This window comes from Hemitrygon akajei, chromosome 30, assembly GCF_048418815.1.
Source record: "Hemitrygon akajei chromosome 30, sHemAka1.3, whole genome shotgun sequence".
In the NCBI taxonomy this organism is placed as follows: domain Eukaryota; kingdom Metazoa; phylum Chordata; class Chondrichthyes; order Myliobatiformes; family Dasyatidae; genus Hemitrygon; species Hemitrygon akajei.
This window is the reverse complement of record NC_133153.1, coordinates 40,786,287-40,813,918: the sequence shown is the minus strand read 5'-3', so window position 1 is coordinate 40,813,918 and position 27,632 is coordinate 40,786,287. Positions and strand designations below refer to the sequence as shown.

Genomic DNA, 27,632 nt, shown 5'->3' with positions numbered 1-27,632 from the left:
CCAAGAGACATTAGTTAATTTATATGAAATTGCTCCTTAATATATTACCCACTGAATCCCCTTCTGTGAATACTCCTCTAACCCAAACACTGCCTCACTCCAGTTTAGCAGCAGCACAGCCCAGAATGAGGGTATTCTAGCAGCATCAACCAAGCCAGAGTCAGAGAAACACAACACGAAAATCCTCAAGAAGCCAGCTGAAGCCAGGACAAGATGATTATTGTTGAGATTTAAAATGTCTGTGCAAGAGTGCTCTGTTGAAATCTTTTCTTCCCCAGATGGTGCAGAAATAAAAGGGAAACTAAAAACCATGGCTGGAAGGAATTATGAGTACGAAGATATCATATTCCTCCCTGAAAATGGAGGCTGAAGGTCACAATAAACGGCTTAGCAAGTGTCTAAAGCCGCCTGTTATAAATTAGATGAGTTCTAAACATGGGAGAGCTTTATCAAACCAAACCTATTAACGCCATCATACACGTTAGATAAATATTTCCAAGGGGATTCATAACTTTGTTCTTTTTGGCTCAGTTACAAAGTACTCTACTGTTTCCAGACAATTTCATGTCAGAGAAAAATATTTTACGAAGACAATTAATAACTGAGGTGTCACACTTGTCAATTCCCAGCATGTGAAGTTCAGATCAGCAGGCAGAACTTGGAGAGAGGAAGGAATGCAATTAACTGGATGTAAATCCGTGTAATGGAAATGGATCAGCACATCATTCAGCAAGTTTCATGAAAACCCAGTATAAGAAATTTAATCAAAGAAATATTAAGCTGCGTTGGCAGACGTGGCCAGTTAACAAAGTGCTCAATTTTTACGCATAATTTCTTGCAACAAAAGAGACTTCAAGCACCATCAACAAGAACATCAATTATTTATCAAAGAGGAAATTTATATTTGTTTATTTATTTTTCAGAATGTGGGCATAATCAGTAAAGCCAGCATTTATAGGCCATTCCTAACTGAACCTGAACAAAGAGGTAGGTTTGTCCTTTCAGAGTCAATTGTACTGTTGGAGCTCTGGCGTCACAGATAGGATCGACCAGGCAAGGACATCAGATTTCTTTTCCTGAAGGACACTGATGAACCAGATGGGGTTTTTACAATAATCTGGTAGTTATCAGTTCTAATATCAAATTCCTGTGTGAATACTCATTACTCAGTTGGAAGGAAAGCCAATCATGAATCTGCAGTAAATGAGGAAACCTTTGGCCAAATGTTGAGTATTTCCTCGCCTCTCTGGCAGAGCTGTTGGATTTCCTTTACTCATTTACATTGCTGAATATGGTGAAATTCATGTTCAAAAAGGAATTCTAAATCAGAGAAATTGAGGAGGGAGTTTAATGTAACAGATTGAGGGGTTGCAAAATTTTCTTCAGCTGCCTTAGAACGATTGATTGTAGTAGTTTTCACAACTCCCGTCAGGGAGAAATACAGGAGCCTCAGTGTTTAGGAACAGCTTCTTCCCCTCCACTTTCAGATTCCCAAACAGTCTAGGAACCCATCAACACCTCATTATTTTTGCTTTCTTTTGCACTTATTATTTATTTTTATATTTCTTATTGGAATTAGAGTATTTTGTTTATGTATTTACACTGCACTGTTGCCACAAAACAACAAATTTCAAGACATATTTCACTGAAAATAAACCCTGATTCTGGTTCTTCATAAAGCTCAGCTCATCATAAGCCTCCTTATTTTAGAGAAGGGGTTCCTCACCTGGGGTCCACAGTCCCCTCAGTTATGGGTAAGGCTCCATGGCAGAAAAAAGGGTGGGAACTCCTGTTTTTGAGAGAGAGGGACACAGACACACACAAAACAGCAAATAATGTGCTGGAGGGTCTCAGAAAGTCAATGAGAGGATAGGAACTATTGGTGTTTTGGGCTGAATCCTCCATCAGTACTTCCTCCTTTTATCCCATTCTGTAACTCATCCCACCCTTCACACAGATTCCTATTTACTCCTGAACTGGCAACACTGAAATCTAGTAACTTCCTTTAAAGATCTTAAAGATGAGCTTTATTTGTCACATGTACATCAAAACATACAGTGAAATGCCCGTTTGTGTTAACAGCCAAAGCAGTCTGAGGATGTGCTGGAGGCAACCAGCAAGTGTTGCCTGCTTCCGGCACCAACATAGCAAGTCACATGTTACTAACCCTAACCCGTACGTCTTCAGACTGTGGGAGGACCTCCACACGGTTGCGGGGAGAATGTACAAACTCCTAACAAACAAATGCGGGAATCGAATCCCAATCGGTGATAACTGGCACCGTAAAGTGTTGAGCTAACCACTACACTACCATGTCGATGATTTTATAAACTTAAAGCACAAACAAGAGAAAATCTGCAGATGCTGGATCATTTTACAGAACCATTTTTTGAAAGCAAGTTGATATTGGATTCATTAGCAACAACATTTCCATTAAAACTTAGCATGACATTAAGATGATGTTTTTAATTTTGACGTTTCCAGTCTCCCCATCGCTTACCTCCAATGAATGAATGGGGATTGAACATCGATTCCATTTATTGAGGTGGCACAACGAATCAACAATGCCAGCTTTCCCATAAATCATTAAGCGATTCAGGAGGTCTTCTTGCGAGAAACCAAACACCACCATGGAAAGGCCAGCGTCTAAACAAATTAAAATTGAAATACACAAGTAAATACTTGTACAAAAATCAATCAAGGCTTTGAAACTTATGTTTTATGATATTCAATTTGTCCCAGAAAAGTGTGAAGCGATTTACTGTGAAAGCTCAAATTTAAAGGCAGAAAACAGGATTAAGGGGAGGATTCTGAGCAGCGTGGAGGAACAGAAGCACCTTCGAGCCCACATCCATAATCCCTCAAGTCACTGTGTAAATTGATAGGGTGGTTAAGAAAGTGTATGGTGTGTTGGTCCTCGTTAGTCTGGCGACTGAGTTCAAGAGCTGTGAGGTAATGTTACAGCTATATAAACCTTGGAATGTTAGACCACACTCGGAATATTGTGTGCAGTTTTGCTTGCCTGATTATAGGAAGGATGTAGAGGCTTTTGAGAGGCTGCAGAGGAGATTTACTGGGATACTGCTTGGATTAGAGAGCATGTCTTATGAGGATAGACTGAGGAAACTAGAGCTTTTCTCTTTGGAGTGAAGAAGGATGAGAAGTGTCCTGATAGAGGTGTACAAGATGATAAGAAGCATAGATTGAGTGAACAGCAGCACCTTTCTCCCAGGCAGAAATGTTTAATACAAGGAGCGTAATTTAAAGGTGATTGGAGGGATGTCAGAGATAAGTTCGTTTTAACCACATGGATGATAGAAAAATGGAAGTCAATGTCGGACAGAAAGGTTAGATTGATCTTAGAGTAAGTTAAAACATCGGCAGATCATGGTGGGTTGACAGGCGTACACTGTTGTTTACTATTTCAGTAATATTGTAATTACTGTATGCTGCTGATTAAGTGTTCTTTGTTTAAATCATTCATTATGGGTTACATGTAAAAATAAGTGAATTGCACATGTCATGACACTATCACATGATGCATGCTTGCCTTGCTTAAAGTAGACTCACATTCCCAGACCTGTGTTTTTGCTTTTAATTAGTTTTATGTTTTGGAGTCCCAAAACTGTCAATGAGGTATGTTTAAAACAAACCCGAGACAATTACCTACCTGTGGAAGTGCAGCATGACATTCAAGTTAAAATACAAAAAGCACAGCAGCACGTCTTCAGAAGGGAAGACACGATTGAGTTTTAAAAAAGTAGAAAACAGAAGAATTCATGAGTTCACAAACAGTGACAACCAGGTGACAATCATTTTTTAAAAAGAGCAGTAAAGCCTGGCTTCATCAGAAAGACTGACACATTCCATTACACAACAGATAAATCGATATTGTATATGGAGCAAATTGAGCTGCACTTTAAAGCAAATGGAATAGCCAATGAGAAACAAGTAAGTACCAGTTTTGCTGAGTGCATTGCATTTAAATGCCTACAGTTTTCTTAGGAATCTCAAACCAAACCAGAAGAATTCAGCATTGCTGCAATCGCAAAAGTAATGCAGGAACATTTAGAACCAAAACCACTGCTGATTGCAGAAGGCTTTAGGTTTCATAAGCAGAACCAAAAGGAAGGGGAGTCCATTTCAGAGTACTGTCAGCTCGACAATGGGCTTAATGAAGCACTGAGAGATTGCTTAGTTTGTGGAATCTTACAAGAATGGCTCCTAACTGAAGCACAACTTACATTTAAAAGTGAACAAAGTTACAGTGTCTAGATGAAGGCCAGCCTGGCCAACCCAACTGTGTTACTGTTGTAGCAGAGGCTCACATACACAAGAGGGTAGGTTTAAAGGCGAAACTTGCAGAAAATACAAGAAGGTAGAACACACACAAAGAGTATGTTGGGCAGAAAAAAAGACAAGTGGATGCACAGAGAACAGAGAAAGATAAAAAAAAAATCAATTTGCAGTTTCAAAAAAAGCCCTAATCTGCATGCTGTTAATGAAAATGAAGAGAGTGACGCAGGTCTGGCTAGCCTGAGATTTACAACGTGGAACCTAATAATAGACGAGCAATATGGCTTACACCAGAAGTGAATGGCAAGTTAATTTAAAAGAAATTAATCATTGGCTCAGCTGAAGATACCGAATTCAACCCTGAAGATATCCAACATGGGAGTGACATTTCTAACGGGGAAGTACAGCAACCAGCAAGCCACACTGGGCTTGTATGTGGTAAAAACAGCAGGGTCAGCATTGTAGGCTGTGATGGACTGAGACAAGAAAGAGGCATGAAAGAAAGAAGGAACATGAGAAAGAGAAAGGGATCAGAGCCAATTCCAGAGAGAAGGGTCAAGAAAAAGAGAAGAGGTCACGAGCCGTTTGAACCACTTCCTGCAGTTTCAGAGTTAACTCTTACTGCCACCACAGGGGTAGCCCCAGAACCTGAGATTGTTTTCACAGCCACGAGTTTTACCTGCCAAGGTGACAGCCCTCGTCAGGAAACACATTATCCCACAAGACTAAGAAATCAATCACAACAATGAATTCCTTAGGCCTGAATGCAACAATTTAAAATTTATTATGCTGTGGAGTAGACACGACGTTAAACTTGCATTCCCGACCTTGTGGTTTTGCTTTTAATGAGCTTTATGTTTTAGAGTTACAAAATAGAACACTGTGCTCTGATATCCAATGTTCTTTAAGAAAAACTTACTGAACTTTCCAGAGGACTAACTTTGACACTGCACACTACTGCATCACATCCTTGAGGAAAGTACTGATTGATTTGCAGTTTGTCTGGCAATATCAGATAGTTGATCTCAAGATCCAGGATACTGGTGCATAACAATGTCCTGCTGAAAGCACACATTGGTGCACTTTGGGGAAAGAAAGACTTATCAACAAACAACTGTCAAGGCACCGATATAAGAAATGAATAGTAGAGTATCTGTAAATCAATTACCCAGCAGAGCAGAGTGACAACAGGATGGGGAGGACGGGAAGGATGGAGAGAAATGAGCGGGAGAGTAGATCAATTAAAGATGCACGTCTCATACAGTCGTTATTCCATCAATTCTATTTACGAACTATTCCCCTTTAAACTTTACAGCTCATTCATCAGAGTTGGAAGTCACTATATCAATTTTAAACAACTGGGATTTCTCGTGTTTAGTTCAAGGAACAAGCTATAGTAAATCAAGGCAACTGGACTAGCTGTGTTGTCTAGAAGACATTTCACCACTCCTCCAAGAAGCTTCTTCAGTTCTAATCCATGGTGGGTAGTTTTCTGGCTTAGAAACTGAGACTACGTCACACTAGACTGGATAATTTTGAAAACTCCAGTTTCACGTAAAAACGATGGGCGTCCACAGGCATTTTAAAAAAATATCTCTGTCCATATTGAAACAGATATTTTGGCGAATCTCCTCCTACTGTGCATGTGCAGGACACATCTACCAAAAACAGGCAACATGTTTGGTGTCGAATCTCGCTGTGAAAGACGGTGCGTTTGTTCAGTTACAGACTAGAAAAACTTAAACGACGGACAGTTGTTGCCTCTCACGCAGGAGGACTTAAAAGTGAAAAAAAAAACAAATACTGGAGCATATGGAGGCAACTGGCAGGGAGTTCACGGATAGTATGACCCGGCTGACAACGAACACTGAAAAACTAACTCTGTTGCATTAATAAAGTACCTTGTTAAATGTGTAAAACATGTCTGCATCAGTATTATCTTGTATTTCCATACAATGTTACATTAGGCTGTTACACATCTATTGTCAGAGAAGTACTTGCATAAATAGGTAAAACCACCTTCATACGAGCAAGGACAGAAAACAGGGCAAAGTGAGTATACTTATTTATTCAGTAAGTTATGGGTCAAAGTATTTGGTGAGTACATTTCTAACTCTTCTGGCTTCAGTTTTGTTGCCGTCTGTTCTGAAATTGTTAGGTTGCGTTCAAGAAAACAATGAAACGGCGTGCTGTCATCTGACAGTGTTTTCAGATTTCTCCAGTTACCCCGTCCACACTGATCTGCCCAAGTGGCATCTTTAAAATTACACACCCTGGAGAGCGTTTCTGAAAAGCTCCAGTTTTGGGGGAAGAAAACACCATTTTAGTGTGGACTGAGGGTAAAAACGAAGAGAAAAAGTTTCGGTTATGGACTTATCCAGTGTAGTGTGGACGTAGCCTGAGTTGTTTAAAGGTACAGCAGTCACATGAAGATCATTAAGAGTGGAAGAGGTAATGAGAGGGTGAATAGTCTTAACTTTGCATGAATGGAGGTGTGAACGGTTGTGGAGACGCCAAGTCAAGACAAGTCACTTTTTAATTGTCATTTCAACCATAACTGCTGGTACAGTACACAGTAAAAACGAAACGACCATAGTGCTACATGAAATACAAAATCTACACTGAACTACGTAAAAACAACACAGAAAATACTACACTAGACTACAGACCTACCCAGAACTGCATAAAGTACACAAAACAGTGCATTACAATAAATAATAAACAAGACAATAGGCACAATAGAGGGCAGTAAATTGGTGTCAGTCCAGACTCTGGGTATTGAGGAGTCTGATGGATTGTGGGAACAAACTGTTACATAGTCTGGTCGTGAGAGCTCGAATGCTTCGGAGCCTTTTCCCAGATGGCAGCTGGGAGAAGAGTTTGTATGAGAGGTGCGTGGGGTCCTTCATAATGCTGTTTGCTTTGGGGATGCAGTGTGTAGTGTAAATGTCATAATGCCGGGAAGAGAGACCCCGATGATCTTCTCAGCTGACCTCACTATCTGCTGCAGGGTCTTGTGATCCGAGATGGTGCAATTTCCAAACGAGGCAGTGATGTAGCTGCTCAGGATGCTCTCAATACAACCTCTGTAGAATGTGGTGAGGATGGGGGGTGGGAGATGGACTTTCCTCAGCCTTCGCAGAAAGTAGAGACGCTGCTGGGCTTTCTTTGCTATGGAGCTGATGTTGAGGGACCAGATGAGATTCTCCACCAGGTGAACACCAAGAAATTTGGTGCCCTTAACGATCTCTACTGAGAAGTTGTCGATGTTCAGTGGAGAGTGGTTGCTCCATGTCCTCCTGAAGTCAACAACCATCTCTTTTGTTTTGCTCACATTCAGAGCCTGGTTGTTGGCTCTGCACCAGTCCATTAGCCGCTGCACCTCCTGTCTCTAAGCTGACTCGTCGTTCTTGCTGATGAGACCCACCACGGTTGTGTCATCGGCGAACTTGATGATATGGTTTGAGTTGTGTGTTGCAGCACAGTCATGGGTCAGCAGAGTGAACAGCAGTGGACTGAGCACACAGCCCTGGGGGGCCCCCGTGCTCAGTGTGATGGTGTTGGAGATGCTGCCTCCGATCTGGACTGACTGAGGTCTCCCAGTCAGGAAGTCTAGGATCCAGTTGCAGAGGGAGGTGTTCAGGCCCAGTAGGCTCAGCTTTCCAAACAGTTTCTGAGGGATGATTGTGTTGAATGCTGAACTAAAGTCTATGAAGAGCATCCGAACACATGTGCCTTTTTTGTCCAGGTGGGTTAGGGCCAGGTGGAGGGTGGAGGTTGTTGAACTGTTGGGATGGTACGCAAACTGAAGGGGGTCCAGCAGGGTTTTGATGTGCCTCATGACGAGCGTCTCGAAACACTTCATGATGATGGATGTGAATGTAATGGGACGGTAGCCATTGAGGCAGGACACTGAAAACTTCTTTGGCACGGGGACGATGGTGGCAACCTTGAAGCACGTTGGAACAACGGCGCTGCTCAGGGAAATGTTGAAGATGTCAGTGAGAACATCTGCTAGCTGATCTGCACATCCTCCAAGCACTGTGCCAGGGATGTTGTCTGGTCCAGCAGCCTTCCGTGGGTTGACCCTGCACAGGGTTCCCCTCACATCGGCCACGGTGAGACACAGCACCTGGTCAGTTGGAGGAGGTCAGGTGATGTTGTCCTGTAATTGGTGATGTCCTGGATGCCCTTCCACATGCGCCGCGTGTCGCCGCTGTCCTGGAAGTGGCTGTGGATTCGCTGGGCGTGTGCACACTTTGCCCCTCTGATGGCCCAGGACAGTCTGGCCCTCGCTGTTGTTAGGGCTGCCTTGTTGCCTGCTCTGAAGGCAGAGTCACGGGTCCTCAGCAGCACACGCACCTCTGCTGTCATCCAAGGGTAGAGATGTTAGGTATGCATTGTAAGTAGCTGATAGGTGATGTCGTACCCCACCCCCTCTGTTCAGGGATGGGTCTTCCAGTTTGACAAAGATGGTTTCTTTAACCCCTCTTTCAAACCACCTGTACTCCCTGCCCAAAATGTGCACATTGTTATAATCAAAGGAGTGCCCCTTGTCCTTTATAGCTGAGTCCTAACCTGAGTGTTAGCCCTATGTTGGGCGATTTGTTTGTGAAGAGGTTGTTTTGTCTGCTCTCACTACATATACAATATTGCTCTGTTTATGTTTGGGTGTAGGATCCCTGGATGGACGTGTTTCTGTCTGAGTGTGTTTGTAGGTTTAAAAAACACAGGGACTTGTGGCACTTGGATGCGTGGCAAAACATCTTCTAGAGAACACAGCAAGTCCAGTTGCCTTGATTTACCACTGCTTGATATACAACGACCTGGATGACCTTCATTGACATAAGAACAAACTTGTAGCCTTAAACGTATTTAATATGGGCTATATCCATGTTAAAAATTGTTCTGGTATAAGTTTTTAACACTAGTTTAAATCCACTAGTCACTGGCAGCCAACTAGAAAAGGATCCTTTTATTCCAACTTGCTACCTCCTACCAATCAGCCAATGCTCTAACCATGTTAATAACTTTTCTGTAACCCCATGGGCTTTTAACTTGGTAAGCAGCCTCATGTGTGGCACCTTGTCAAAGGCCTTCTGAAAATCCAAATATACAACATCCACTACATCCCCCTTTACATCCCACTTGAAGCCTCCTCAAAGAAATCAGCCAATGCTCTAACCATGTTAGTAACTTTCCTGTAATACCATGGGCTCTTAACTTCATAGGATTTTCCCTGAAGGAAACCATGCTGACTTTGTCCTATCTTCTCCTGTGTCACCAAGTACTCCATCACCTCATCCTTAACAATTGACTCCAACATCTCCCCAGCCACTGAGGTCAGGCTAACAGGTCCACGATTTCCTTTCTGCTGCCTTCCTCCTTTCTTAAAGAGGGGCATGACATTTGCAATTGTTCAGTCCTTTAGCACCATGCCAGAGTCCAATGATGTTTGAAAGATCATCACTAATGCCTCCACAGACCCTACTGCTACCTCTTTCAGAACCCTAGGATGCAGTTTATCTAGTCCAGATGACCTATGGACCCTTAGGTGTTTCAAGTTTTTGAGCATCTTCTCCCTTGTAATAGTACCTGCATTCACTTCTCTTCCCTCACACCTTTCAACACCTGGCAAATCGCTGGTGTCTCCCACAGTGAAGTCTGATGCAAAATACTCTTAGTTTATCTGCCACCTCCTTGCCCCCTGTTCCTATTCTCTGGCTTCATTTTCTAGCAGTCCTACATCCACTCTCATCTCTCTTTTAGTTTTTAACATACTTGAAAAAACTTTTACTATCCACTTTGATATTGTTTGATAGCTTGCTTTCACATTTCATCTTTTCCCTCCTGATGATTCTTTTAGTTGCTCTCTGTGGGGTTAGTCCCAATCCTCTGTCTTCCCAATAATTTTTGCTTTGTTGTATGCCCTCTCTTTTGCTTTTACATTAGCTTTGACTTCCCTTGTCAGACATGGTTGTACTATTTTGCCATTTGAGTATTTCTTTGTTTTTGGAATACATCTATCCTGCACCTTCCTCATTTTTCCCAGAAATTCACACCATTGTTGTTCTGCTGTCATCTTGCCAGCATCTCCTTCCAATTTTGGCCAACTCCTCTCTCATATCTCTGTAATTTCCTTTACTCCACTGAAATACTGCTACATCAGACTTTACTTTCTCCCTATCAAATTTCAAGTTGAACTCAACCATATTGTGATCGCTACTTCCTAAGGGTTCTTCTATCTTAAGCTCCCTGATTGCTTCCAGTCCACTACACAACACCAATCCAGTATAGCTGGTTCCCAAGTATGCTCAACGACAAACTGCTCTAAAAAGCCATCTCATGGGCGTTCAACAAACTCACTCACTGGAAATCTGCTAATTTTAAATCGAGATACCAGCTGTCTGCCACACACTTCATCCAGGGAATTGTCTTGACTTGAGAATTAATCTATCATCAACAGAGGGGCCACCCTCACACCAGGCCACACTGCTGGGGAATAAAGCAGCACAAACCTCACTTTTCTAAAAGTGGTCAATACACCGTTGCTGAGATGGAATGGTTGCTGTGTTCTGCCACCATGAAGGACCCTCACCACCCAGGACATGCCTTCTTTTCATTACTACAATCAGGGTGGAGGCACAGGAGCCTGAGGATGCACACTCAATGTTATCGGAACAGCTTAGTGCCTTCTGCCATCAGATTTCTGAACTGTCCATTAACACTAACTCACTATTTTGCTCTATTTATATACTTTTTAAAAATATTTCTTATCGTAACTTTTCTTAATATTTTACGTCTTGCATTATACTGTTCATGTAAAAAAACAAATTTCACAACATATGTCAATGACAATAAACCTGATTCTGATCCTACCCTGTAAAGAAGAAACTTAAAACATTCATTTAACAGGAATTGTTTAGTGATGTATCCAGTGTCCTCTCGTCCAAAGACGCACAGGTTAGAGTAGTGAATTGTGGGGATGCTATATTGGTGCCAGAAGCGTGGTGACACCTAAGTGTTGCCCCGGCACAATCCTTGGAGATTTGATTTGATGCAGACGATGCACTTTACAGTACAGTATGTTTTGAAGTACATGTGACAAATAAAACTCTTATCTTTCTTCAGTCTCTTAAAACTGATTCTGGTTTTGTCGGTATGGAAGAAACTGAAAACACTGAGTTATTGGAGATGTACCAGATAGAAGCGATTAAAACAAATACATACTTAGTTGAAGTATCAAACGCTTACCTGTGAGAAACAGGCATAATTCATCTTTGCCACCTCCTTCTACGGGTAAGGAATGGCCATCTATGTGATGGTACGTCACTCCTTCAGTTTCCAAGTCCCAGAATGCAATAGTCATTGCTTCAGAGTCAGCAGCAACGAGGGTGAATAAAACACTGAAACCAGAGACTGACACCGTCTCTATACTCATGGATTCCTTCAGCCCCTGTAGCTGAAAGATTCTGAACCATTTATTTTCTTGTCTGTTTAGACCCTCCTCGTGTCCAAAACCATTTGATTGCCGAGAACTGGTATGACAGGGTGTAGCGTTTGATTTCCAACTGGAGAGATGATACCAGGGAGTGAAAGACTTTGTCAGGAATTTTTCTTCTGGTGATACTTTTGTCTTGTTGTAGAAAGCTCTCAATTGGGCTGTCCAGGATCTTTATTAAACATAAACATAATATGCTTCAAAACAATAAACTTCACAATAAAAATGCAACAATAAGCTTCAAATTCAACCATACACAAACAAAACTAAACAGTCTTTCTCTGAGGCCAAGGTTGGGCGAGAGGAGGAAGATTTGAGCCAATGTTCCCTCTAATAATTTTTTTTAAACAGCTGTGCAGACCAACCATTGTTCTGAGTAGGAAATATATACATGGCCTGAAAACCATGCAGCACTTTAAGTGGTTTTTTAATAGTAATATGCATACTATAGTGTTTGTGCGTGGCCTAGTGGGCAAGGCATCAGACTAGTAACCTGAAGGTCACTGGTTCGAGCCTCAGCTGAGGCAGTGTGTTTGTGTCCTTGAGCAAGGCACTTAACAACACATTGCCCTGCGACGTCACCGGTGCCAAGCTGCATGGGTCCTAGTGCCCTTCCCTTGGACAACATCGGTGGCGTGGAGAGGGGAAGGCCTGCAGCTTGGGCAACTGCCGGTCTCCCATACAACCCTACACAGGCCTGCGCCCTGGAAACTCCAGGCGCAGATCCATGGTCTCTCGAGACCGACGGATGCCACCAACATGCATACTATATTTAGAATGAAAATTGAAAAATCACATACTTCTGATTTTATTTATTAATTGAAAGGTATAATGAAATATAGTACAAATAAGATCTTTCATGTTTTGTAAACTTTTAAACTTAAGACAGTGTTGCCATCCAGTGGGCCAGCGGTTTATCAACAATGAGCTGCCGACTTCCACTCTGTGTTTATTGTCACAATGTAAATACATTGAAGCTTTAAACATTTCAAAGTAAAGGTTGTGGTATGCTTATTATTGAGAAAATTTATGATTATATTTATCAACACAACTAATTACAGGGGATTTCACAATTATATTAACATAGATTTCAAAATTACATTTACATTATAAAGGAGAAAATTCCTGCCGTGCGGCAACAAAGGGTGCGTTTGGGAGCATTTCTGTTATTGCACAGCCGCGGACCTTAAAGGGATCAGTGATTTGAGCGGATTTCAATTGGAATTTAAGCCGTTAAAATACTTAATGTACTGTACATATGCTTGTACTGGTATGTGATGATGAGTTTCAGATGTGGTATCGAATAAAATTTTGTTTACTTTTTTCCCTCAGTACACTTATATAGATCAAAAGATTAGATACATCTGGGACAACTGTGTACAAAATGCACCAGCTAAATATTGAGATAGGATAATATAAATGTACAATATAAAACTGTAAAATACAAAATGCCATTCAGTCCTAAGTATATATTCTAGCCACTTGAAGATGATTACCAGTCACTCTGTTCTCCAGCACCTTGCCTGTAGCCCTGTAATTTATTTCTGTTCCAAGTTTTAATCCAATTTCTTTTAAAAGTTCCAAATGAAAATGCTTTCAAGCAAAACTTTCCAGGTTATTAAGGTCAGTATAAAATATTCCAATTTTCCCTTTGGATTTTTGGCCAATTATTTCAATATATGCATTAATAATAAATGTAATACACAACTCATTTCACTTTAAATATATTTATTTAAACTGTCATTAAATTTGATAGCTTCGAGCCTTACCTATCTGTTTGAAATGGGAAATTAAGCACTTTATCACTGTACAGAGAACTTGCAAGATCATCCTCATCAATGCCAGCAGGCGCTCTCAAAGATTCATCATTGTAGTCTTTACTGGCACGCTGTAGGTGATCAGGATGTTCTCTGCAAGAATAATAATACAAGCTGAGATTTCACATATTAAATCAATCTTGAATTTTACCAAAGCTCCACAAAAGCAGAAGTGATGTTGAAACAGTCCTTTTAATTACCAGTGGACCTTCAACACTGCCCTCAGTCAGTGTGGCTTTGAAATGATCATGCATAATGGTCATGCATAAAGGTGCTATAATAATCTACATATAAACCACAAATGATTGGAATTGCTAACTGGTGAGGAAACTGAGGATATTGGAACTTGTTCCATGACAAATTAGTGTAGCACGGTAGCATAGTGGTTAGTGCAATTGCTTTACAGTGCCAGCGATCACCAATTGGAGTTCAATTCTGTCACTGTCTGTAAGGAGTTTGTACATTCATGGGTTTCCTCCGAGTATTCCAGTTCCAGTTTCTTCCCAAAGTCCAAAGATCTAGTAGTTAAGGTTGGTAAATAGTGGGCATGCTACGTTGGTGCTGGAAGCCTGGCAACACTTGCAGGCTGCTCCCAGCACATCCTCAGATTGTGTTGGTCATTGACGCAAACAACTCCCTTCACTACTTGTTGTGACAAATAAAGCTAATCTTTATCCTTAAATTTAATCTGCAACTCAGAAACTTCTTTAAGTCATAGTCATAGACAAGTACAGTACAGAAACAGGTCCTTTGGACCATCTAGTCTGTGTTGAACCATTTAAACTGCCTACTCCCATCGACCTGCTCCATTGCTCTCCCCACCCCTACCATCCACATACAAGAAGTCAGAATAAGGTGTGGGGAGGAAAGGGAGACAAGTGAGAAGTTGATAGGTGAAGCCAAGCAAGTAGAGGAAGGGGGATGAAGTAAGAAGCTGAGAGGCGATAGGAGGTGGAAAAGGAATCTGATACGACAGGAGAGTGAACTATGAGAGAAAGGGAAGGAGGTGGGGACCCCGAGAGAGGCATGTATAATTTAAGCTGCAACTCATTTGATATGCCCATGATGCTGCTGCAAGCTTGTCATTATACCTGTGCATATATGTGCTTATGTATATAACAATAAACTCAACTTCTGGCCAGAATTCCTGGTGGATATCATTATTTTTCATATTAAATGTTCAGCATGTGCCTCCTCCTAACTACCACCAGGTAGAGAAGAGCCACAATGCATGGACAAAGCGGTTTGTACACAACAAACACACTTGTTCCATTTTTCCTTACAACATGGGAGACCAATTGACCCATCAAGCTTACAGTGGATTTGGCTAAATTAGCAGGAATTCTCGGTTTAAAGACAGTGGTCAGTATTCCACTCAAAATATAACACACATGACAGAGGTGTCAAGTGAATAAAAAAGCATATAGCATATGGTATGGGCACAAATAGGTGAGTGTGAAAGGACCCCTGGTTCACTACTTCAAGAACAGCATTTTCAGAGGACAGGATTTAAATTGTTTCTTTGTAATATATATTCAGTGGCTCTTTTATCAGGTACACCTGCTCATAAATGCAAATTTCTAGTCAGCCAATCATGTGGCAGCAACTCGATGCATAAAAGACCAAACATCAGAATGGGGAAGAAATGTGATTTGAGTCACCTTGATCGTGGAATGATTGTTGGTGCCAGATGAGGCGGTTTTGAGTTTCTCAGAACCTGCGGGGATTTTCACAATCAACAGGCTCTAGGGTTTACAGAGAATGGTGTGAAAAACAAAAAACATCCAGCGAGCAGCAGTTCTGTGGGCAAAAGTGTCTTGTTAATGAGAGAGTTCAGAGGAGAATGGTCAGACTGGTTCAAGCTGACAGGAAGGCGACAGTAACTCAGATAACCACGTGTTACAACAGTGGTGTGCAGAAGACCTTCTCTGAATGCACAACTCTGAAGATCTGGCTAAAACAGAAGAAAACCATGAATATACACTCAGCGGCAACTATATTAGGTACAGGAGGTACCAAATAAAGTGGCCACTGAGTGCATTTCTCACATGATATACTTCAATGAAGCAATTTGACTAACATTAATTGAAATTCTGATCATTTCTACCTTTATAATAAAAACATACAGAATAACTTTACCTGAAAAAACTGTTCAAGTTGATGCAAATAGCGCAGTTGAAGCAGTTTACAGCAACAGCAACATCCAAGTCAGGCGATAAATCAAGTCTGCTCAGGTGGGTTAAGTCACAGGGCTCGTCATCCTCTTCATTTACTCCAGCCTGGCAGAGCTTAAGATCAACATTCCCAAGCTGCTTACCATCCACTGTATCACAAATGTCTTATAAAGAGTATTATATTGAGGAATTTGACACCACACAAAGGAGCTGGAGGAACTCACAGGTCAGGCTGGGGTTAAATAGGTGAGTTGCTGGGCGACAGTTTGTTGGGCAGGAAGGCATGTTCTGCACTTTGTCTTTAAATAACTTTCAAAGTAATTTATTATCAAAGTACACATGACACTATTTACAACCCTGACATTCATTTTCTTGTGGGCATACTCAATAAATCCATAACATAATCAGTGAAAGACCGCACCAACTTGGGCGTTCAACCAGTGTGCAAAAGACAATAAACTGTGCAAACGCAAACAGAAATAAATAAAAATAACAAAAATAAGTAATAAGTATTGAGAATATGAAGTGAAGAGTCCTTGAAAGTGAGTCCACAGGTTGTGGGAAGAGTTCATTGATGGGGCAAGTGAAGCTGAGTGAACAAGCAAACAAATAAAAATAATTCAAAGAACTTTTCCTGCTTCTCTTTCCTTCCACTTCACAGTTGTACTTATGTGTATGTTGCACTGTCCTTCATCACCAATTAGCACATCATTCCCACAAATGCTCATTTTAATATCTATTTTAGGTCCAGTTCCTCTAAACAAATACAATTCACATAGCATAGTACTGTAGGTAATTAGCTCCTCATCCTATCATTATCTTCGCTGATTAAAATGTGATTGGAATAGAAACTGGGAGGATGGTAAGACTATTGATAGGCAAAGATGAGCAAACATGAAACTCTGTCCAGGTTAGGAGAAGGTAGGAGACTGGGGTTGAGAGGGAAAATAAATTGGCCATGATGGAATGGCAGAATAAGACTCGACAGGCCAAGTAGTCCAATTTTGTCTTATGAACTACCACAGAGCAATGAAGAAAAATAAACACACTGAAGTCAGAAATTAAGCTCAGAGAATGGTTATTATAAACCAACAATCAACATACATCTTTGAAAATGAGTGTGTATAAAGATAAATACGGCATTGCAATCATACAGTGTTGGGTTAACGCTTCAAGACACAAAAATACAACTGCAGATGCTGTGGATCAAAGAATACGTACACAACGCTGGAAGAACTCAGCAGGTCAGGCAGCATCCGTGAGAAAAGAGTAGCCAACGTTTCGGGCCGAGACCCTTCATCAGGAATGGGGAGGAAGAGACAACCAAAGCCCAGTAATAGAGATAGGTGAGGGGGGTAGGACCTAGAGGCGCAATCAGAGGAAAGATAAAGGGGGGAGGGGATAAGCATGAAAGAACTGTAGAGATAAAGAAGCAGAAAGTTGAAAGGGGAGAGAGGCACAGAGGGTTAACTCTTGTTAGCACAACACTATTACAGCTTGGGCCATTGGAGTTTGGAGTTCAGTCCCAGTGTCCTCTCTAAAGAGTCTCTGAAATTTCTCCCCATGGAATGTGTAGGTTTTCTGCAGGTGCACTGGTTACCCCCCCCCCCCCCCAATCCAAAGATGTACCAAGTAGATTAATTGGTCATTCTAAATTGTCCCATGATTAGGTCAGGGTTAAATTGGGGTTGGTGGGGATTTCTGGGTGGTGTAGCTCAAAGGGCCAGTAGGACCTATTCCATGTTGTACCTCTCAGTAAATAAAACATTTTTAAATATGCTGGTCTTAAAAGCTATGCCATTAGAATTTCCTTTAGCGAATGCAATTACAGCTTTAATTTTTAAAATATTGATTTTTTTAAAATGTATTCAATCACAGAGGCAAGAATAATTAAGAAGCATTACACCTGAATGTTCAGAAAATGAACAGGAACGGTTCACTGGTTGTGTCTTTATAACAGTATGCACACTAAACCAGCTTGTTTTGAACCCGTCACACGAATATTAATTCATTGGGAGCTAGTGAGAGTAAATAAAGCGAAGTACTACCGTGGATGAGTAAATTGCAAAATGAGTGTTACGTTTTGGGGAGCAAACACGAGGAAATCTGCAGATGCTGGAAATTCAAACAACACACACAAAATGCTGGTGGAACACAGCAGGCCAGGCAGCATCTATAAGGAGCCCTTCATCAGGACTCGGCCCGAAACGTCGACAGTGCTTCTCCCTATAGACGCTGCCTGGCCTGCTGTGTTCCACCAGCATTTTGTGTGTGTTGTTACTTTTTTTTTTAAATCACCATGTTAAATTTAATAAACATCATCACCGAACCCCAGCCAAAAACACCTTTAACAACTTCTCTATGTCCATCTAAAGCAAGGGTTCCCAACCTTTTCATGTCACGGACCAATACCATTAAACAAGGGATCTGTGGACCCCAGGTTGGGAACTCCTGATATAATGTGATCCAAGCCCTGTGATAAATCTATTGCCACAAGTGTGCTCTATTTCTGTATTCACATTCAAATTCACTGTCATTCAGCCACGAACGTGTATACTGCCAAACGAAACGGTGTTCCTCCGGACCAAGGTGCTCAGCAGAGTACAGATAACACTTAAGTTAATATTACTACAAATAATAAAATATATTCCAGAAGATTGATTTTTAGCATAAGATGCATTTACCACACAAGTTAAAAAGTAAACAGTATAACACTACTGGTGTGATGAGTGGTGCCAGTAATTTGTATTAAGGTGTTCAGAACTACAAAGGATACAAATGCAGCCTGCAGTGTCCAGTAGAAAAAGTATTTCTTGGCAGATCTGGCAATCTGTTATCCTCGCTGGAACTTCAGGAGGCAGACAAAGTCTAAAAGCATCTAAAATATCTGCTTCAGCAGCATCTTCCAACCAAGACAGGTGAAGCAGCGTGCAATTGTCGAGCAGTATGAAGGATGTGCTGCTTTTAAATGACAAAATCTTCAGAGTAAAAGATGGTGGTAAACCTAGAAATCGAAAACAGCTTGCTTGGTAATTGTCTAACTTCAGAAGAATTAGCAAGTGCCTCACCTAATTTAGGCAGTTTGACTTCTTCAATCAAAAATAGAAACGTCTTAAAACCATTTAGAAATGCTCAATAATATATCAGCTACTGTTTGAAAAATATTGAGAGAAAACAAAGAACCTCATCAGAATTAGGTTGATCATCAATTAGTTGTTTTTGTGGCAGCCCACAGTCATCATCATCATCATGATGATGTGCCGTGTCGTATGATGTGAGCAATCATCTGTCATGACCGTGATTGTTCTTGGCAAATTTTTCTACAGAAATGGTTTATCTTTGCCTTCTTTTAGGCAGAGCTACAAAGTACAAGACATATATTTTAAAAAAGAGTACTATATGGTACAATAAAAAAAGTAATTTTATTTTATTCTTCGCCTCCCCCCCATCTTTTAGCCAGACCAAGAAAATGTCTTCCCCACTAGGAGACGTCTCATCACCAGCTTCCCAAGGGTAATTAATTAAAAATGGCCAATAAACAGCAGTGTGACCAGCCACACCACATCCCATGTACAATTTTTTAAAAAACACACAGCTTTGGTCTTATTCAGGTGGGTGGATGTGGGCTTGATTACAATAATTAAGAGAAGTTTGGATGAATACATCGATAGTAGGGGTATGGAGAGCCATGGTCCAGGTGCAGCTAGATGGTATTCGGCAGGAAAACGGTTTGGCACCGATTAGATGGGCTGAAGGGCCTGTTTCTACGCTGTAATGCTCTATGGCTGTCTACGAAAAGATGGTTAGACTTGCCACAATGAAGACTGACATTTGGAATTAACCACTTGGACATAGAGATAGAGCAGAATAATTTGGCACAGACTAGATGGGCTGAAGGGCCTGTTTCTGTGCTGTAGTGCTCTATATTTCAGTAAGAAATGGATGGTTAGGATCTCTGCAACAAGGACTGACAGGATTGACCTTTGGAATTAACCACTTGTGAGCAGAGATAGAGTAGAATAACAGTTCAGCACAGACTAGGTGGGCCAAAGGGACAGCTTCTGCTATGAAAGGGATGGTTGGGTTTTCTTTACAGGGGCTGCAATGAGGATCGAATTTTAAAATTAACCACTTGTGAGGAGACAGGCAGAGTAGAATGGGATGATCTGGACCCATAGACTTTTTAGAAAAATCATGTGATGTGTTAATTTCTAATCTACACCTGAACTCTGCACCAGCGCAGTAATGTCACACTAATGCAAGTGAACAGCTATTGAGGATAAAACAGTCTCATAATTCCGCAATGCAGAAATCCCTCAACAATCATTTACAAGGCAGCCTTGATAAATGAACAAATAAATGAATAAATGATTCTGTGTACTGCATAGTATTAATGAAACAAAGAGAATGAAAAATCAGCTTTCTGAACCAACTGCAAATACATTTTACAGCTCCGACCCAGCACTGTTCGTTCTGTGCATATTCTTACTAAACTTGCAAATACATTTGTTATATTATAGAAACTTAAAGGACTGAGAGAAACAATTTTCACTGGTTGAGGAGATTAGGAACAGGAACAGTCTAAAAATTAAATGGGTGGCATGATAGTGTAACACTATTACAGCACCAGAGACCCAGGTTCAATTCCTGCTGCTGCCTGTGAGGAGTTTGTATGTACTCCCTGTGGGTTTCCTCCCACCTTCTTAAGATGTACCGGTTAGTATGGGCTCATAAGTTGTGGGCATGCTACGTTAGCGCCGGAAGCAACTGGAGGGAAAGTATAGTGGGGATGTCAGAGACAAATTTCTTTTTTAACAGAGAGTGGTGGGTGTGTGGAGTACCCTACCAGGGATGGTGGTGGAGACAGACAGGGGCATTATGATACTCTTAGATGGGGCGACACGGTAGCATAGCACCGATACAGCACCAGTGTCTCGGGTTCAACCCCCACAGCTGCCCGTCAGAAGTTTGTGCGTTCTCCCAGTGACCATTGGGTTTCCTCCAGGTGCTCTGGTTTTCTCCAACAATTCAAAGACATTCAGGTTCACTGGTTTAATGGTTACAATGGAATGTGAGAGGGAACCAGAGCATCTGGAGGAAAGCTGCATGTTGGAACATGCTGGTCGGCAGCATTCACTCGCTGACATCTCACACTGAGAGATCAACAAATTTTGTACATTCTGTCACAAAATGGATGATCTTCCAGCAGCAGCTGAGATTAGTTTCAGTGTACGTGCCTAAGAGCAACCTGGAAATCAGTGTCCTCTGTAACGCAGGGTAAAACTTGGCAAGGACTGCTTTCCCTCTTTCTAGACCTCTTGGCAAATACCACAACCCAGAAGGAATTAGGCATTACCATATCCACACTGCAGCCATCTCAAGATCAGGACAATCACCTCACCCTCACTGCAAACAAATCGAGATGTGGAATTGGACAATCATCTCATTCACACTGCAGCCATCTAAAGGTGAGAAATTGGACAAATATTTCATCCAGAATGCAGCCATCTCGAGATGGGGAACTGGACAATCATCTGATCCACACTGTAGCTGTCTCAAGTGTAGCAATGGGATTGAGACCCTAAATGTGCATGAAGGATCTGTCTGGGAAGGCATACCTCAAGAGCTAGCTAAGCAGCACCTTGGTGCTTGTTAGGTCTAGTAAGGAGGCATTCTGCTAAATGGCGTTTTACAAACTCTTCAGGGAACTACATACAACTCCTTCTCCCACAGCACCTACAGGACTGCTTGACAGATTTGTGCAATGAAGATGGTTTCTCTGCAGGTCTACAGTCATCCACCCTCCTACAACTGGAAAACCAAATGGTCCTGTCTATCACATCACGCTGCCACTTTTTTGGTCTATGCAGATTTCTTTAACAAACACAGCAACATTACTTACTGAGGTGTTTCTTTTCAACTAGCTTCTTGAGTGCCTCTTCACTGCAGCTGTGAGTGTTGGTAACGTCACAGATGCCGTCTTGGACTTGGAAATTGTAGATCCCCAAATCATTGTGGTTACTGACAGCAAGAAGACGTCCACTGTTGGGTGAAGTCTGTAAATTCTCAGTTGTTTCCCAAACAAAGCTGTAACAGAAGTGTCACAGGCAGAGAAAATACATCAGCTTGAGGAGAAATACATCAAATCCCTAATGATACACCATCTGTGGTTACACCAGACAGCCATTTATACCAGGAAATTGCTAACAGCAGCTTATGTGCAACAGGTGGACTTTAACTTCTATATGACCAACATCAACGATAGATGCAGGATTCACAACAATCTCGCCTATCTGAAACTCATTAAGGCATGACTAACTGAGTAAGAGCTCTTTGCTACACTCAATTACTGTCATTAAAATCAAACTTTAATATAATCCAGCTTGAAGATGATTCAGAGCAACACACACAAAATGGTAAATGAACTCAGCAAGTCAGGCAGCATTTATGGAAAGGAATAGAGTCAATGTTTTCAGCCAAGACCCTTCATCAGGACTCTCTAGTCTAGAAGATAATTAACATTTTTAACTTTTTCATTTTATACTTCCAGCACAACACATTTCTTTGATGACTTCAGATAACAATTCTGTACTAACACCTCCTTCATCCCTTTTACTTCATTTCTCCTTCCTTCCATCTACTACTTTGCATCATCATTTCTTTGAGCCACAAAACTTGTTTTGGAAATAATTCGGAAGATGTGTGGCTCAGTTAGTTGATGGTTGGGTTCAGTTGTTCTCTGATCCTGGCAATTTACTTGCAAATGTTTCATCACCATGTGAGGAGACTTCATCAGTGCGTTATTGATTGTGGTGTGTCCTCCGGATGTTGGCCTTCACCAGCGCACTGACAATGTCTCCTCACATGGTGACGAAACATCTACAAGTAAATTGCCAAGACGGAGAAAACTCAACCCAGCCAAAACTTGTGTTATCACAAGGCTTGATGGAAGATCATCCAACCTGAAAAGTTCATTCATGTTATGATGCTAAGATGGCGCGGGCAGTGGCAACCGTGTGTGTGCAGATTCTGATTCTAATTCTCCCATCACAGAAACTGCTCATCTTTCTGAGTACTTCAGCATTTGCTGCTTTTATTTCTAACTCCAGCCTCCTCAGGTAACGAACACATTCTGTTAAGACAGCATGGCACAGGACAGAACGGTAGTGTAGTGGTCAGCATAAACATTTACAGTGCCCGCTGTAAGATTGGGGTTCAATTCCTACCACTGCCTGTAAGGAGTTTGCCTGTTTCCCCCACAACCAATGGGTTTCCTCCGGGTGCTCCAGTTTCCTCCCACATTCCAAAGAGACGCACAGGTTAGAGTTAGTGAGTTGGGGTGGGCGCACGCACACACACACACACACACACACACACACACACACACACACACACACACACACACACACACACACACACACACACACACACACACACACACACACACACACACACACACCCCTACCTACCTTACGGTAACAATGAGAGAGGACATGACCTGGATGATGGGGGTCCCTAATGATGGACAGCATCGCTCCTTGAAGACGTCCTCAGCACTGCGGAGGCCAGTGTCCATGATGGAGTTAATTTTCTGCAGCTTACTGGTCCTGTGCAGTAGCCCCCCCCCCCCCCCATATCAGACTGTGATGCACTCTGTCAGAATGTTCTCCACAGTACTTCCGTAGAAATTTGCGAGTGTTTCTGGTGACATACTAAATTTCCTTAAACTCCTAGATCCTCAGAGATTTGGACACCCAGGAACTTGAAATTGCTCACTCTCTGCACTTCTGATCCCTCTTTGAGGACTGCTGTGTGTTCCCTTGTCTTATCCTTTCTGAAGTCCACAATCAGCTGCTTGAAACTCATTACTAACAATCAATGCAAGGTTGTTGCTGCGACACCACTCAGCTAGCTGGTATATCTCATTCCCGTACACCCTTTCGTCACCATCTGAGATTCTACCAACAATGGTTCTATCATCAGCAGATTTATAGATGGCATTTGAGCTATACCTAACTGCACAGTCATGGGTATAGAGACAGTAGAGTGGTGGGCTAAGCACACATCTGAGGTGTGCCATTGTTGCTTATCGGTGAGGCTGAAATGTTATTTCAGATTGTGGTATTCTGGTTAGGAAGCTGAGGATCCAATTGCAGAGTGAGGTACAGAGGCCCAGGTTCTGTAGCTTATCGATCAGAACTGTAGGAACAACGCTGAGCTGTGGTTAACAAACAGCAACCTGATATAGGTATTTGTATTGCCCAGGTATTCCAAGACCGTGTGAAGAGCCAATGAAATTGCACCTGCCGCTGACCTATTGTGGCAACAGACAAATTGTAGTGGGTCCAGGTCCTTGCTGAGACAGGAGCTGATTCTAGCCATGACCAACCTCTCAAAACACTCCACCACTGTAGATGTGAGCGTTACTGGACAATAGTTCACCCTGCTCTTGCTGTCCTTCTGAACCAGGTGGGAACTTCTGACTGTAGCAAGGAGATTGAAAGTGTCTTTGAACACACCTGGCACAGGTTTTCAGAGCCTGACCAGGTACTCCATTGGGGCCTGTTGCCTTGTGAGGGTTCAGCCCTCTTGTAAGAGGGCCTGAAGTCGGCCTCCGAGACAGAGATCAGAGGATCACTGGGTGCTGCAGGGATCCTCACAGCTATAGTTTTCTTCCCCCTTTCAAAGTGAGGATAAAAGGCATTGAGCTCGTCAGGGAGTGAAACATAATGTTTGGCTTCGCTTTGTAGGAAGTTAATTCCCTGCAAACCCTGTCAGAGTTGGCATGCATCTGATTCTGCCTCAAACCTCATTCGGAATTGTTCCTTAGCTCTTGATACAGCCCTCTGCAAGTCGTACCTGGCTTTCTTGTACAGACCTGAGTCACCAGACTTCAATACCACAGATCTAGCTCTCAGCAGACTACAAACTTCCTGGTTCATCCACAGCTTTTAATTTGGTCACATACAGTAAATTACTGTAGACGCACATTCATCCACACAGGTTTTAATGAAAGACTGGCCCGGGAGAGGACTCTGGCGAGCTGCTGTCAGTGACCTATGCCCCAGTAGGGGTAAGTAAGTGGGTATGCTATGTTGGCGCTGGACACTTGTGCTGGAGGAGGAGGTAACCCACATCTCAGAATGTGTTAATCACACATTTCACTGTATGATTCAATGTTCATGTGACAAATAAAGCTAATCTCCCTTTAAAAACTCATAAATCAATTTTGTCCAGAGGTCAGAACACACATAGAAGTCATTCCAAGGGTAATCATACCTCCACGATATTGTAATGAATGGTACCAAAAGCATACGAGATTGAAAAGGAAGAACAATTACTAAAAACAGAGTGAGAGAGGAAACAAGTAGTTTGTGGAAATGAAAGTATGTGCATTCAAACTTTTGAACTAAAAATATTCTAAGAGTCCGTTCATATGCATGGGTGCCCATTAAGTCAAGCATTCTTAACCCAGAGAGTGCCTGTCTTTTGCACTGGGCATTTTATGTTACTAATGGCGTTTATTTACAATAGACGCAAGGTAAAAATACTGACCCAGAAATTGTGTGCTTGCATACAAAAAATGCTACAGGATTGTTCTACTCTCTCTGTAAAAGCAGCTTTCAACACTGAGTTTACTTCACATTTCCACAGCATTTGGGTCCATCATACTCAGATTCGATTTATCACAATTGCCACGTAGTTAAAACCCTCGGCATTCTCTTAAGCATATCCTTTTAAAACAAGATCTGTTCATAACAACTTGCCCTTGAACTCTAACGAATCAAAGCTCCCAAGAAACCTCCAAGTGGAGAAATGCAGCCAGCTGCAGAGCTGTGTGGAACTGTGGGCAGTGGCCAGAATGTGGTCAGTTAGGGATAAATAATAAAGGCAGGAAGAGAAATAACAAGCAGCAGTGTTATTTGGGGAATTGCTGAATATATTATTGGCTGGTAAGCATTGTACAGAGATTCATAAAAACAAGAGAATCTGCAGAGGCTGGAAATCCAGAGTAATACACACAAAAAATACTGGAGGTGGTCAGGGAGCATCTACAGAGAGGAATAAACAGTTGACATTTCAGGCTGCGACATGTGTGAGTGATGATAAACCTGATTCTGATGTGGGTCTCTATTGTGGACTGAGAGTGGGAAGGGGGCAGGGAGAGCGGAATCATGGTTGGGAAAAGGGGGAGGGAGAGTGGAGGGAGTGGGAAGCACCAGAGAGACATTCTGAAATGATTAATAAGCCAAATGACCTTGCCTGGCATCTCAGGGCAGGGTGTGTCTGCACCCGCATCATCCTCTGCCCTGGCACCCCTTCCCTGCCACCTGTCCCACCCCCTTTCACAGTACTTCACCCTCACCATTCTCAACACCTTTTGCTTCTGCTGGATTTACAAACTCCACATTGACAAATGCAGTACTGTGCTAAACTCTTAGGCACCCTAGCTATATATACTGTATGTACCCACGACTTTTGCACAGTATTTTATGTCGTGGAATTTGTTGTTTTGCAGCAGTACAATGAAATACATTTAAAATTACTATAAACTGCAATAAGAAATACAAAAAATTTAGTGCAACAAAAGAGCAGAATGTTCATGGACTGCTCAGAAATCTGATGGCAGAGAGGATGAAGCTGTTCCTAAAATGTTGAGTGTGCGTTCAGGCCTTTGTACCTCCTGCCGGATGGTAGTAATGAGAAGAGAGTTCTGGATGAAGGTGGTCCCTCACAATGGAAACCGCCTTCTCGAGGAATTGCCTTCTGAAGATGTTCTTGATGGTGGGGCGTCTAGTGCCCATCATGAAGCTGGCCGAGTCTACAACTTTCTACAGCTTTTCCCGACCCAGTTCAGTGGCCCCTCCATACCAGATGGTGATGCAACCAGTCAGAACACAGCTGTAGAAATTTGCTAGTCTCTGGTGGCATACCAAACCTCCTCAAACTCCCAATGAAATATAGCCACTGGTGCTCCTGTGTTGTGATTGTTGGATAATGAATTGACATCAAATGGGACTGGTTCCTGACCCATATTGCTCACTTTGCCCCCACGGAACCACTGGCTCTTTTATACATGTTGTATGGGAATGACCAGGGGTTTTTGGTTTGTGGGGGAAGGTTATCAGTACTCCTACAGAACTAACGGGGGTACAATTACCAAAGGAACCCGCTGTACATCTTCTAAATGATGACTCCCACCTTTCCCTTACTGAAAAAAAACAAGCAAAATCTGGCTTGCAGGACTGACTGCAGTTAAGAAGATTGTAGTCCAGCGTTGGAAACCTCCTCATGATATTTCAAGTACTCACTGGCTTTGAAGCTTTTTGGACATTTCTTACCTGGAATTATCATCAGCAAGAGTAAATGATGCACAACCAAACACAATCTTAATGTTGACAAATTTGATATCTAACTTAAAAGATCTTCTGTTAAAATAGGAATGCTCTGTCTGTCTATGCACTACTATTCAGTTGGTTGGTGGAGGGGTGAGTGGGGATGAGGGTTGGGGGTCAAAATGTCATCGGTAACTGGTTGTATTGAATCTAATTTGTTGGTGTTGCAATAAAAACTAGTGATAAAAAAACTACTGCAATTTCTGTAGGTGTGTGGTGGAGAGAATTCTGCCTGGCTGCATCACAGATTGGCAAGGAGTTTCCAATGCACATGACTGCAGAGGGTTGCAGACTCAGCCAGCTTCATTACAGGTACAACCCTCAAGCCGAAGAGTCTGTATTGTGCTGTAGGTTTTCTGTTTTCTGACCACCCCCCCCCACCCCCACCCCCCACCCCCACCCCCCAATCAAGGACGTCTTCTACAGGTGGTATATGAAGAAGGTAGCA

The 27,632-nt window shown here is 42.1% G+C and overlaps 1 protein-coding gene across 1 annotated transcript in view; it reads right to left on the bottom strand.

Annotated features, from left to right (window-relative positions):
* spg11 (SPG11 vesicle trafficking associated, spatacsin) overlaps positions 1 to 27,632 on the bottom strand; it is a 190,141-nt gene that overhangs the window by 161,774 nt on the left and 735 nt on the right. The window contains exons 2-7 of the mRNA XM_073032676.1: positions 21,691 to 21,875; positions 18,565 to 18,792; positions 15,754 to 15,952; positions 13,567 to 13,707; positions 11,551 to 11,969; positions 2,501 to 2,646 (exon numbers count right to left, since the gene is read on the bottom strand). Of these exons, the coding sequence (XP_072888777.1) occupies positions 2,501 to 2,646; positions 11,551 to 11,969; positions 13,567 to 13,707; positions 15,754 to 15,952; positions 18,565 to 18,792; positions 21,691 to 21,875 (1,318 nt within the window). The remainder of the gene's footprint in view (positions 1 to 2,500; positions 2,647 to 11,550; positions 11,970 to 13,566; positions 13,708 to 15,753; positions 15,953 to 18,564; positions 18,793 to 21,690; positions 21,876 to 27,632) is intronic.